The sequence below is a fragment of the Carassius auratus genome, chromosome 42, assembly GCF_003368295.1.
Source record: "Carassius auratus strain Wakin chromosome 42, ASM336829v1, whole genome shotgun sequence".
NCBI lineage: Eukaryota > Metazoa > Chordata > Actinopteri > Cypriniformes > Cyprinidae > Carassius > Carassius auratus.
Window position 1 is genome coordinate 10,576,449 of NC_039284.1, and position 14,736 is coordinate 10,591,184.

The following is a 14,736-nucleotide window of genomic DNA, read 5'->3' on the forward strand; positions in this document are numbered from 1 at the left end:
GGAGGTTAAATAGACAGTTCAGACAGAGGGCTTACTTGGTTCAGGAATCAGTAATTGTTGGTGGTTGTGGTGTTTTGTTCATTAACAAATCAGTGTAATTAAATTAATCATTTAACTGAACAAAATTCGAATTGCATCTCATATTTCTTATTCGCTCAAGTCTCAAAGCATGTGACTGCTTTCCTGCCCTCAACGACTGACTATAGGATGTAGCATTTAAAGACTCAAAGTAGAACTGAGAAAAAGAAAAGGGTCGATCCATGTCAAGTGAAAAATTTAGTGACCTCTATCCTATTGCAAAACCACCAGGTATTAAATTGGTATTTTTTATGACTTGGTTTAACCACACCAGCTGTCTGTATGTCATAGCCCACAACAAATGTTGGTCATGTGGACATTAACACTTTAGTATCTCAGCTCAAGATGGTCCGAGCTCCTTGATGTCTTGGTATATATACATGTAAAAAAAAAAAACACAAAAAAAAAAAAAAGATTGCTGAAACATTACCTGAAATGTAATGAAAGCTAGAGTATTGAAAACATTTTTACAAAAACTGTAATATATGATACTAAAATAACACTGGTTCAAAGTTCCAAAAAAAAAAAAAAAAAACTATGGCAAGTGTTTGAATCACTTGACCTATTTTATTTTATTTTTTTAGAGTAAGCCTAGGTAAGTATTGTCAGAAAAATAAAGAAAAATTTAATAAAGAAAAATGTAAATTGTTTAAGGTGTTTTTTTTTATTATGAATTGGTTGCTTATAATACACATACACACACACACACACACACAGAAAACTGCTGTAACTTGCACAAAGTCTCATTGAAAGAGTTAGTGAATCAATTTGTAAATAATATGTTATTTGGTGAACAGATTCAAAAGATCTGAGAGATCAAAGTCACTGAGATGATTCAAAATCCCTATCACTATGCTCTGGTGAATGTACACATAGATCGCTGACCTACTCTTTTCTGTTTGGCAGCATAAACGGGATGTTCAGAAGACCACCAAATACGTGGAGCTCATCATTGTTGCAGATAACAGGGAGGTACGACAACAAACAAACACAAAAAGATTGACAGAGATTGTGGTGCAAGACAAGTTAAAAAGTATTTTAGTAAAGTGTCAGTCAGATATCGCATGCTCCACCAAACTGGTTTGCACCGTGTACTCTAAGTACTTTAACCTCAGATTCATAAAGAAGAATGAAGTGAAATGTGCTGTAATAACCAGTTGTATTTGGTTGAGTACTGTACAATGTTTGGGTTATGGTACAGTTCCCTTTCGAAGGGAACTTCGACAATACGTCAACGACGCTATGGGGAACGCCTCAGGTGTGACAGGTGTCTGAAATCAAATATCAACTCACAGCAATCATGCTGACCGGCGACAGCCGTGAATCATCAGCTTGAATGATGAGCGTGCGACCTGGATATAAAAAGGGCGCCTTGAAACCATGACAATATCCTTTTCGTCTTCAGGGACTGTTTTGTCTGATTTAAATGTCTGCTTACAGCGAAAATGAAACGCACATCTAAGGCAAGTCCTAAAAATTTCGTGAAATGTGCTGACCCGTGCCCAAGATATTTGTCGCCGGGTGACACTCACGAGATGTGTGTGTACTGTTTGGGTGAAGAGCACGCACAGGATGCTCTTGAGGGAGCGTCCTGTGCAAATTGTGAGCGTTTTCCTATGAGAACGCTCCGCTCTCGTCTGGCTCTCTTCTCGAGGGAAGAGAGTTCAGCGTGGATCGAGTCCCGCTCGTGCCGAGGCAGAGCGGCGACGCGCTTCATGGGGCTCCCAGATGGAGCTCGCTGACAGTCTCGAGGGGGGCGTTAACCTGTCGGACGCGTCATCGGCTGACGAGAGTGAGCTGCAGGGGGATGACGGAGGCTTTTCTCCTACTAATACTGCAGCGAGTGCTCTTCAGGCCGGGCAAGAGATGGCTGAGGAGGATGATTTAGATCCTCAATCTCGTCAGCCATCCTGCCCCGTGTACGCAGAGTTGGTGGAAGTTATGGAGCGCGCCACTGACAAACTTCAGTTGCCATGGCGGCGCGCTCAGGGAGAGATCGTTCGCGGTCGTTTGGATGATCGGTTTCTCCCTGAACATAGACCACCAGCTCAGCAGAGCCTTCCATTCCTTCCTGATCTCCATTCAGAGATCGAGAGGGCATGGAAGAAACCGTACTCTGCCCGTATTCATCGACATCAGCGGGGTAACTTCGCTGATGTTGAGGGGATCGGTGAGTACGGTTATGTGTCGATGCCGCCCGTTGACGAGACGTTTGCGAACTATCTCGTTTCTGGGCGGGTGTCGACACTAAAAGCTCCGACTCTGCCATCCAAGCCCCTTAAAACCACGGCTCGCTTGAATGGCAGAGCGTACACGGCAGCAGGTCAGGCTGGTGCTGCCCTTCATACCATGGCAGTGCTCCAAGCCTACCAAGCTGACCTGCTGCAGGATCTCGACCAGGGGGCAGGGCTGTCCCCTGAGGCGGTCGCTGAGTTGCGCCGGACCACAGATTTGTCCCTCCGGGCCACTAAACAGACTGCTGCCGCGATCGGCCGATCGATGGCGGCGATGGTGGCCACAGAGAGGCATCTGTGGCTCAACTTGGCTGATATCGGGGAGAAAGAAAAGTCCCTTCTCCTTGATTCACCAGTTTCGCCTGCTAAACTTTTTGGCACCTCCGTTGAGGCGGTGGTTGGGAAGTTTAGGGAGGCGAAGGCACGCTCGGCTGCATTTAAGACCTGTATACCGCTGAGATCCGGGCCCCAGCCCAGGCAGGCGGGAGGACCTGGTCCGTCTTGGTCTGAGGACCGTAGGCAGGACCAGAGGTCTAGTGTCGCCTCTCGTGCCCCCCCTCCATGGAGGAGTAGGACACAGAGGAGGCGAGCCTCCCTCAAAAAGAGGGACTTAAGGGAGGTCATTCAGCACAAGCGCTGCAACGCTCAGCGGAAGTAGGGTCTGATCTCCCTGGAGGGCTTTTTCTACCAGCCCTCTCCCTCTTCTTGACTCCCCAGGCGTTTACGTTACACCAGCCCTGGGGATGGGCCTTATGATGAGAACTATGTTCTGATGGGCCGCCGTAGCAACTGGTTGATGTGAGCGCCTCTTTTAGGCATGTAAAAGTGGTGGACCCCAGATTCATTGAGAACTCTCTGGCGAGTCTTCACTCCGCACGCCGCAGGTGAACTTTTGGTTTGTAAAATTCTGTGTGTATAACTAACACTGATTGTATTTCTCTACAGACCCTGTTCCCTGTATAGACCTAGGGGGTCATTCTTAGAGGAGCAATTAAAGTATGGACTTTAGGGCCCTGAAGCCTCCCCCAGTTGATGGCTAGAACGAATTAGGAAGAAGCTCAAAGAAGATTTGGCTTCTGTGCTGAGTATGTGATGGCCTTCCTGTCATAACATTTTATATGCGTGGTGGGCCTCCGCTCATTTCTGTTTAGCCTCAGGGCTATTAGCCACCCAGAGGGTAGAGTAGTTGGTCTTCCTAAAAAAAAAAAAAAAAACTTTTTTGCTTTAGGTTTAGACTGACGCTGGCGCTTCAGATAGATCTTCAGATAGATGTCCTGCCTATCGGTTTGTGACATTGGTATCCTGAGTACTCGCTCCCCTGAGCTCTGTTGGGTTTCAGTAGGTTGAGTGTTTTCACGGCCTCTCTATCAAGTAGGCTGTGGCTCCTCCGAGCCCTCAGGTAGATCTATGCTTGTAGGTCGGCCCTCATCCGGGCTGCCTCTGTAGCTGGCCTAGGCTATGCTAGGGATGTTGGAGGCGTGTTGCTAAGTATAGCTGCCACATTCATTATGTGTTAGGCTTCCTCCCCTTGATTTCAGCCTCCTCCCTTAAATGGGAGTTGTTGGCCAAGGCCCGCCCCTTTCTCTGCATTCAGGGGTGATAGAGTAATGCAGGGTGGTAGCTGAGGTAGGATCAGTCTGGCAGGGTTAGGCCATCTTTCGCTCTGCGAAGTGAGAGTTTGTCAGACCCTGCCGAACAGAGATGTTTTTGGGCCTCTAGAGCTGGCTCCACTCAGCCCGTTGAGCTAATCGCTCGACGGATGGGTTGAAGTGGGTTGGCTTGCAATTTAGCCCCCCCGCTCCCCTAGGCTGGGCGCAGGACAAATCCCTGTCACCCTTTGGAGCCACTTGCAGGCCTGCTCCCTGTCAAACATTGCAGGGGCATATGGTTGTTACTCCCCCGTTAACTCAGGGTAGTTTTGAGTAGTCCATTCTCAGCTCTGTATGTATCTACCTCACACCACGATGGCTCCGGTTGAGCAGGGAGTTCTAAACTACATTCCATTCCGGTTTTTGAACTCCGCTCCCTTTGAAGCCAGAGCACTGCCATGGGCTGATGCCTATTTTTTTTTATAGGTATCCACTAGGCAGAATGGCGTATGTTGTACTCGCCTGCTATAAGGGTATTGCTATTTGCTGAGTACATTGCCTCTGGCAATGTGATTAGGTACCAGGATGCTGTAGCAACAGATTTCTGCCGCGAAGGCTGCAGTTGGGTAGTAGGCCCCAGCAGGCCTCCTTGACGGAATAGCCCCCAATAGGGCTCCTAGGCCAGCTCACCTTCGATGGTTGGCCCTGGTAGTTCGGGCAGAAGGCTCACTGCTGATTAGTAGGCCTTAACAGGCCTCCTCTGAGGTGGGTCGCAACATTGTGGAACATACACTTGGACAAAACTATAGGAAAAGTTTTTAATAGTATGGTTCCAGCAGTGTTCGGTAAAGTAGCAGAATAGACTCGCTATCAGCTAGCAGGCTCGCCCAGGCCTCCCTGTTAGGCGAGTCCCCAGCAGCAGTTACATCCAGCTGATTAGACTGTTTCAGGTAGTAGGCCTCTTCAGGCCTCCCTGAAGGTGGGCTCCCACATTTTGTGGTGGTCAGGTAGTAGGCTTTACTAGGCCTCCCTGAGGGTTTAATCCCACATACTGTGGTTACTAGCAGTGTTGTGGGTAACGCGTTACAAAGTAACGCGTTAGAGTACTCTAATTACTTTTTTCCTGAAATGTGTAACTTAACGCGTTAGTTTCGTGCGTAAGTAATCAGTAACTTCGTTATTTTTTAAAAAAGTAATCCGTTATTTTAAGGAAAGGAAAATACCGACTGCAGCCTGCTTTTTGTCAGACAGTAGTCCTAGGTCTACTGTGCCACCTGCGGATGTATCAGCGGAGCCGAAGCTCTGTGATCATAAAGTTAATGGCTGTGATACGTCTGTGCCCTGCGCCTGACCCTGTGTGTGTGTGGGTTTTTTTTTTCGAACTCCCAGCAAGATGGCAGAGAGGACAGCGTTTGGTTTATGGAAGTACGCACATTATTTTCAATTTGTCAACGAAAAAGAAATCGACTGTCGGACAAACGTTTCGAAAATCTGCTTCTGCTACGTTTTAATCAATACTTTGAAGAGTAAATGTAAGAGGACTGTGTTACAGCGAATTTAGGCTTGTGACTGTGAGTGACACTTTAATAATAATTAGTTCGGCTATTAAGCGATTTGTCATTTGCCTGTGTGGCAGTGAAGGATTTAATTCGGTTTGTTTTCATTTTTGTCTGACAGGCAGCTGTTAATTTCTGTTAGATCATTGGCTGGCTGGTTGTTCATCATTTCTAAATGGATTTAAATCTGCAAGCCTGTTTAAGGTTGTGTTTACAAGTAAGCATACTTGTACTTTGATAACTGCATTATGTAAAGTTAAAGAAAAATCAGGAGTTATCTTGTGGTGCTCATAATATACAGTAGCCTAGGCTACCCGGGCTGGGTAACGTTAGGTGCGAATTTTGATTAATAATATGTTCTGTGATAATAAATAAATAAAACACCATGTGGAATAGCCGATTGTTGACTGTCTTTCCTGTTATTGTTATCCTGCAGTGTTAATTTAGTCGGATGACTGACGTTATTCATTGTCGGGAGTCACGACTTCTAGGTGCATTTAAAGGGGCCGGGGGCTGTGTCTGTCATGTGTGAGCCACTGCAAACGGCTTTTAATTTTTGGTAACGCATGAGTACTCTAACGCGTTACTTTTATGAATAGGTAACGCTGTATCATAACTGATTACTTTTAATTGATGGTAACGTTGTAACTTAACTAACTACTTTCCAAAGTAACTATACCCAACACTGGTTACTAGGTGGCAGGCCCCACAGGCCTCCCTGGAGTTGAATTCCCGCTTCTTTGAACTGTCAGGCAGTAGGCCTCATAAGGCCTCCCTGAAGGCAAAGCCCCAAAGACAGTCAACTGGACTGCCAGTCTGGCTCACTATCAGCTATGGTTTTCAGGTAGTAGGCCTCTCCAGGCCTCCCTGAAAGTAAGCTTTCCTGCACTGTGTTTATCAGGTAGTAGGCCTCACTAGGCCTCCCTGAAGTTGAGCTCCCACATACTGTGGTTGTCAGGTGGTAGGCCTCACCAGGCCTCCCTGGAGTTGAGTTCCAAATGACTTTCAGTTTCCACTTAAGGTGGTTATCTGGTAACAGGTAGTAGGCCTCTCTAGGCCTCTCTGTAGGTGAACTCCCACATATTGTGGTTATCAGATAGCAGGCTTCACCAGGCCTCTCTGAAGGTGAGCTCCCACATACTGTGCTTGTCAGGTAGTAGGCTTCTCCAGGTCTCCCTGGGAGTAGTTTCACGGTGATGCTAGGTTTCGTAAGCTAGTGGCCACTTACTTTCAGTTTAGCAATCCTTATCAGGCAGCTACTGGAGGTGAGTTTGCGCCCTGGCTCGGCTCAAGTTTTTATTCTCTGCTACGGGTTCCCTCCTGGAACCTTTTTATCCTGCTACAGCCTGGTTGCCTACCAGGTAGATCTTATGCTCCCCTTACTGAGGGTCAATGTGAGTATGTGGTCTCCTGAGTCTGGTCCGTCGGTCGTAGGCCTCTCATGAGGCCTCCCAGTTAGATCAGTCCTAAGGCCCTCACAGGCCTCCTCAGTGTTTTTGAAACACAAACACTGGGTAGATCCGTGGATCGAGTAGAGAAACTCCCCTCGCTGGCAAGGGTTGTAAAGCACTACGCTGAGTCATACTCTCCAGGATATCCCGTCTCTGAGATCCGGGCCGAGTGGTTCACTGCCTGCTCCGCAGTTCCTCGGGCTGGATGCCTTCCTAAAGGCAAGTGTCCAGAGGCTCTGTCTTCGGACAGACAGGAAGTGGCCAGTCTGTAGTGTCTTATGTAGTGACACCAGGTCAGGCCTGCCTGGTGGCTTTTCAGGTGGTACATTCCCCTGAATAGTGACTGGCTGGGGTTCCCTCGGGTTCCCTAGCCACATTCCCTAGAAGGGACCCCTTCTAAGAAGTTGAAGTTGTGGTCCTAGGCCCTTGAGCAGGCCCAGGTAGACCTTTCACTAAACTATGTTTATGGAGTTTTTCTGTGGTATCATATAGCTTGGGCTATGACCGTAGGGAGTGCTGTCACTGACAGCCCTGTGTGACCTGAGGGTGAGTGGTTCTAGCGTTCACTGAATGCTGGTTCTGACAGTTGTCACTGCCATTGGGCATGCACTCCCTTTAGCATGGCGGCGTGGGTATTTCGTTCCCCATAGCGTTGTTGACGTATTGTCGAAGTTCCCTTCGAAAGGGAACGTCTCAGGTTACAAATGTAACCTTGGTTCCCTGAGAACATGGAACGAGACAATACGTCTCCCAGCCATGCCTCAGGGTCTGCCTGCCAAACAGTCCCTTCAGACGAAAGGATATTGTCATGGTTTCAAGGCGCCCTTTTTATATCCAGGTCGCACGCTCATCATTCAAGCTGATGATTCACGGCTGTCGCCGGTCAGCATGATTGCTGTGAGTTGATATTTGATTTCAGAAACCTGTCACACCTGAGGCGTTCCCCATAGCGTCGTTGACGTATTGTCTCGTGCCCTGTTCTCAGGGAACCAAGGTTACATTTGTAACCTGAGACGTTTTGGTTCTTTGTTTCCACAGTAGGCCAAACCAAAAGCAGGTCATAGAGGGTGGGACCTGACCTGAATTAGAGCAATGATCAGGAAACAGGAAGTGTTGTGTATAAAGTGTACATTGGATGTGGGAAAAGGAAACTGGGCAAGAAGAAAGCTATCATGTTATCAGCACAACTGTCTGTATATTAAAGTGTGTGTATGTGTGTGAGAGAGGGAGAGAGAGAGAGAGAGATATTGTGATGGTTTTCATTCCTGTTAATTTAATTTTCATGCAACAGTATTTGACTAAAAAGGCTTATCCATTTTTTTACTTTTATTAATTTCTTCAACATACAGGGGAATCTTTTTTTTTACTTTGGTTGCTGTTGTTCAGTGCCTCTACCCTGTTTTAATGGTCACTTTCAAGTGCTCTTAAGAGTGTGCCGTCAGACGATATAACACCCCTATATATGACAGCCACTCAGAGGGTCCGGCATTGTTTAAAAATCCATCTAGAGTCTGGTCCTATACTTGTTGGAGTATATCTTTCATCTCAACTCATGTCTTTTCTTTCCCTGTACAGTTCCAGAAACAAGGAAAAGATGTGGAGAAGGTTAAGCAAAGGCTAGCAGAGATTGCAAATTACGTGGACAAGGTATTAAATGTCATTCTTTCACCTGAATGAATAGGAACACTTGATTAGAAGTCTAAAATAGAGGCCTGAGAGATAAATGTAGGACTGCTGAGGTAAAGGACTACATTTTAAATAAACCCCCTTTTGTAAGAAAGCTTAGTATTTTTTGGTAAGGTTAAATTACTGCTGTCCAGACAGACGTATAGATTGATGGATGTACTGCTGTGTCAAAAGATGTATGAGGTTAAGCTCAATAAGAAATAGTTTGGAGGGGTTTGATATTGTGTGTCTGATATTAAGTTTTACAGAATGCTGAACATTCGTGTAGCTCTGGTGGGACTGGAGGTGTGGAGTGATGTCGATAAGTGTGCAGTTACCCAAGACCCCTTCACAACCCTGCATGAGTTTTTGGACTGGAGAAAACTTAAACTACTGCCGCAGCAACCACATGATAACGCCCAGCTTATTAGGTTCAAACACACTCATATTACACAAATTATTGCATGTACACACTTTGGCACCTGTGTCAGATTCTTTAACAAACTGTACTCTAACAGCACAGACCTAACTAATGTTAACTCAGAAATATATGCATATCTTGGGGGCCATAACCCCCTAGTTAAAAACACTAGATGCAGGGCAGTGGATCTAAAGGCCTAAAGATATTTTTAAAAAGTTGAGCTTCTTTCAATTTGAGCTATGCGAAACATTGCAGAAGATGCAGACATGAGTGCAATGGTCAAACACATCAATCTAGCACGTTTCCATTCAAAAAAATTGAAGAACAGCAAAGTGGAACGTAAAAACGTGTTCTGTGTGAACGGAACTGAATACTGAGACACATTCTGTGCTGTATATACTATTATAGAGATTTATGTTTCAAATAAATTTCCATTTTCCACATAAATAATACTGAGACTATTTCACAACATTATTGTATTTTTGATCATGTAAAATGCAGCCTTGGTGAGCATATGAGACTTCTTTCAAAAACATTTAAAAAATCCAACTAATCCTATACTTTTTAATGCAATAGCATACTGAATGTTGCCTACGGTTTTTTTTTTTTTTTAATGAATCCATTATGTAACAATAAACTTTTTATATATTATGCTGCATTATTGATACAAGACCTCTAGGAAGCATGATTCATTCCCCAGGTGCTGTAGCATGGTAGATTGTTATTCTGAACATGTATTAATCTTAGTCCTATTACATGGCTGTGCAAGTTTTGTACCGTATATTTAACCTCACTTTTATTCTTTTATGGCAGTGGGGTGCACTTCCAGGGCACCACAATAGGCATGGCTCCCATCATGAGTATGTGTACCGCTGAGCAGTCAGGAGGCATTGTTGTGGTGAGAAATAAATCATCACACACTCTGTGTCATATAATTAGCACATTCACACTGAGCTGCACAACCATCCAGATTTAGACTTTCATGATTTAAAAAGCATTGAAATTTAAAGGGATAGCACATTTTCTATGATAATTATCTCATTATTAATCATCCTCATGCTATTCCAAAACTGGTACATATTTTTTTCCCCATAGGGATTTAACCTTAAAAAATGCAAAAGGACTTTTGAGGCTAGAAAACTTCAGTTATATTCATTGTAATGAGCCTGCAGCTTATTTATGGTCCAGAAAGACCATAATCATATGGGTTTGGAACATCATAAGGGCAAACAAGTGCTGACTTTTTCATTTTTGGGTGTATAGGTTGTGTCCCATCCAGCACAGATTTGTGTTTGTTTTTAATTCCAGAATTTCCAACCGATCAATAGACAATGAGTCTTGGTTGTTTGTTCTGTACCCACCTGCCATCAGTAATACTGCTCTCACCACTGTTCTCTTTTTTTATTTTTTTTAGCTTCAGTCGTTTTAGCTTCAGTCACTTTTTCCTCACAGGATGGGCCGCCTGATAGATAGAGGAAGCAATGGTGTAGCGATTCAAAGAAAGACTACTAAATCCCTCTGCCTTTTTTATCATGGGTTTCTTGGTTTATTCATGATTTCATGAAAAGGCCCTGCACTCCTTTAACCTGCTGCTGTTCTTTAGGTGTGTGTTTTCTTTTGAAAAGCCAGTGTTGTACAGTTAAAATTCCAGCGATATGATAAACACAAATCACTGCCCTTATAAATTTGATTTAGTTTCTGATCATTTTCAGGAAACCACATATACAGTAGGAACCTGAAATCTGAGGACTCTTTTGGAATTAAAAATGTATTTAATAAATAGAAAAAGGAAGAGAGAGAAATATGATTGTTAAATGAATAAGAAATATTTTCGGCATTTACCTTATATATTTGTGGAGTTGAGATTTTCTTTTAATTAAATTTTAAATACTTATTTGACCATCTATCACTGCTTTGCTGCTGTATGGCTAAATAAAACACATTTACATTTTTATTAGTCTAGATCGATCATCCATGCCACTGTAACAAACTGTGCCTCTTAAACAGGACCTCACAGAGATGAAGTTATTAGCCAGAGGTCTGAGTTACCAACTGTTGTGGTGCTGTATGAAAAATTATTTCCATTAACTTCTTAAATGGATACTTCACCCAAAATGAAAATTCTGTCATCAATTACTCACCCTCCTTTATTTTCAAATGTGCATAATTATTTATTTCAATCTGTCAAAAGGATGATGATGTTGTTCTTTTCTATACAATGAAAGTGAAAGGTCACCAGGGACTGTAAAACTCCAAGAATGACAAATAAAGCACCATAAAATAGGTGCATATGTTGCCCAAATGGACCTTTTCTACAGTACTTTGTCATTTTTGACACCATTTACTCTACAAAACAGCAGCATGAATGTTCTGCTAAATTCCCATGGCATGATCAGCTGATCGGCTTGAAAAGCAATCCTCTGCGTTGACTCACAATTTGTCTAAGAAGATTTGAATCTAACAGTCTGACTTTTGTGCAAACAAATTTGAACTAACCACAATGAACACATCTTACATGATTTTAGGATTCCAAAAGGTGGAATGTCTTTGAAAGGAAATTTGTAAAACCGTGTTGAATCCGGAACTAACCTGACAGAAACCCAAGCGTACTTAAATATATCTGTTACCAATAAAGACCACATTTTCAGTGTGACAGCTTGGTAGTGGTTTCTTGGAATAGTTAAGTCTGGATTTCCCATGGCATTAACCACACCATATTAGTCTGCAATTACGCTCAAAGTGGGGCAAGTCACTCATACTCAAGATAAACGGTCTTCAGTGACACACTATAGATCTTGAATAAATGAAATGAAGATAAAAAACCCCTGTTGGCTCTGAAAGCTAAGATGAGCCTGTCATATTCCTCCCCCTGTAATCAAGGCAGGAAATGGCATTTTGATGTACAGCAGAATGGAAAAAAAGACAGTCAGGTTATAGTTGTGTAAAAAAAATGGCAGCTAAATTGAGAAAAAAAGAAAGAAATCTGTTTCTGGGATTTTAGAGGTGGTTCACTGGTAACCAGTTCACGTTTGTGAGGCAGCAGGAAGGTTTTCTTCACTTCAGCTGAAATGGATAATGCTGAAGCTCTGCTTTGTTCTCAGTGAACAGATGATGATGAAGAGGGAAGAAGAAAAAGGGAAGGAGAATACTGTAAGAACAGTGGTGCTTGTATGTGTTTTATGGCAAGGTTGAAAGAGATTTTAAAAGAGAGAGTTTGAAAGAGAAAGGATAAAGATTAGAAGCATCTAGCCTTTCAGGACATTTAACACAACATCATTGTCTGCTGGTCTTTCATTTCTCATACATGATTAATCAGATGTTATGTTTTTTTTTTTTCAGTTTAGTATTAGTAAATAACTGAATTTTAGTGCTGTTATTTGATTAAAATTAATCAAATTAATTATATCATAAGTCTTACATCCTGCTCCTGGGGACCCACTGTTCAGCTAAGTTTATTTTCAACCTGCTTCAGCACACCTGGCCTGTAACTCTTCAAGTGATCCTGAAGACCTTGATTTGCTGACTCAGATGTGTGTAATTAGGTTTGGAGCTGACCTCTGCAGGACAGTGGGTCCTTAGGAGCAGGGTTGAAGACCTATGAATGAAATTATGCTCTTATAGATTAATCAAATTAATTCCAAATAATCGTATATGTCAATATTTGGATAAACCCCTGAAATGAAGATCACTTGTATACATATAACATTGTGGCCACGGAATAGTGCTACTTTTGCATTTTTTATGTCTTTATTTTTCTAGCACATTAGTTATTTAAAATATTTTGGTATAAAAAACTGTGAATGGTATTTTAAAAAGTAACTCACATTGCAATAGTGTTGTGAGTGTTTGCTATGGTGTCGCCACACAGTTGCTAAGATGTTCTTGGTAGTTGCCAGGGTGTTGCTAGGTGGTTTCTAGAGTGTTCTGTGGGGTTCTGTTCTTGTCCCTATACATAGTTCCAATCTCTCCTTTAGTGTGAAGCTGCAGTCACATTTGTTGTTGTTCAGCGAATTTTCACAGGTGAAATCCAGTAATTTCTATAGGAATCCACACAATCTGGAATTTTGTGTGAGAGCAAAAGATTTCCCCTCACAGATTTTGCAATGTGTTCAAGTGGCTCAAGCTAAGTTGCCCCACTGACCCAAAAAAAGCTGCTTTGTTTGAAAGTTAGCTGGAATTTAAGGCACTATATGACATCCTGTTGTTTCCTAGGATCACTCGGACAATCCTCTGGGAGCTGCTGCGACTTTGGCACATGAGCTAGGCCATAACTTTGGAATGAACCATGACACACCAGAGCGAGGATGTGGCTGTAGGATGACCGTAGATCGTGGCGGCTGCATCATGACCCCCTCTACAGGGTGAGTATATGCTATAGAAATGTATTGCTAACTCACCAGCTTTTACCACATCACAACCAAACAAAACAAGATCTAAATAGTCTTTGATAACCTTCTCTCCTGCTCCTTAGTGGAGAACCTTTTCTGGATTTGATGTATTAATGCACGGCAGACACATCTATCTACAGCTCAGATAGTCTCCGACAAGACCTATTATATGGGGAACGGGCAAATCAAGTTCTCATCATTCATGTACACAAGAGAATAATTAGCCGTTTACCTGCATCTTATTAATCAGAGGCCAATTAGCCGTCTCTCAGTGATGAATTTGCACTACATAGGCATACGTCACCATTGACGTGAGGCTGGTCCCGGATTCAAACTCAAAAATGTGTTGATAGATGGAAGGCTTGCTTTCTTCACTCAGAATTTTGGATTTGGACATTTAGCCGTCACCTGGTTTCTCGTGATAATGTGCTTGTTGGTAATGGTTTTCGGCATGCAGCTGGTTCAGACTTGGGTAAACACCAGGTTGATAAGGTGAGGATGACTCATAATGGGAAATTTATTCTCCTTACGCTTATCAGAAGATGAACCAGAAAGTCACCTGGGATGAGGTCTTTAGATGTGTCAATGGAATAGAGGAATTGAGTGTGTATCTGCCATCTTTGCTTAGTTTTGTGGCCAGGTTGTTTCGAGTCATAAATGCCATGTGGCTAATCATTGTGACTAATTATGATCATATATATCATATATATCACTGAATGATGAATAGAAAGATCAAAAGAAAAGCATTTATTTTGAATAAAAATATTCTGTTATATTAAGTTAAAAATATATTTTACTGCCACATTCAATCAATGTAAAGTCTCCCTACTAAATAAACATTAATCATATATTTTTTTTAAAAACACTAGTATACACTATAGTACACTTGTCAAAGAATCGATAGAAACAGCCACATCAGATCCTTCAGCCCTTCACACTTCCACTTTCACAGTCACTTTCTTCAGCCACTTTCACAGTCACCTGGATACTGAAGCACTCAACCTGCTGTCACTAATAATGACTGATATAAAGCCACCATCTCATCACTCCTTCAGTGTCTGGTTTCCTTATACACATGTGTCCATAGACTTACATGGCTTCTCTTGCTGGATACTTACCAGTTCATCTGCTTAGCTCTCCAGGTCCATCTCCACCTGCTCGAGCTAAGCTATATTCAGAACTTCTCAAGTATAGCCTTACCTATGATCATTGTTTCCTCCTCTTCCAATGCTTTGATAAATAAACCTTGTTGAATTGCTACAATATATTTTTGTCATCCTTTTCTGTATGCTGATAACACTATGGAGGATGTTTCTCTTTTTTGTTAGATAGGAATTATTAAGCCAGTAGCTCA

At 42.8% G+C, this 14,736-nt stretch overlaps 1 protein-coding gene across 1 annotated transcript in view; it reads left to right on the forward strand.

Moving 5' to 3' along the window:
• Positions 1-14,736, forward strand: part of adam12b (ADAM metallopeptidase domain 12b) — an 85,809-nt gene that overhangs the window by 39,633 nt on the left and 31,440 nt on the right. The window contains exons 8-12 of the mRNA XM_026229691.1: positions 985-1,050; positions 8,484-8,555; positions 8,835-9,004; positions 9,808-9,892; positions 13,207-13,355. Coding sequence (XP_026085476.1) covers positions 985-1,050; positions 8,484-8,555; positions 8,835-9,004; positions 9,808-9,892; positions 13,207-13,355 — 542 coding nt within the window. The remainder of the gene's footprint in view (positions 1-984; positions 1,051-8,483; positions 8,556-8,834; positions 9,005-9,807; positions 9,893-13,206; positions 13,356-14,736) is intronic.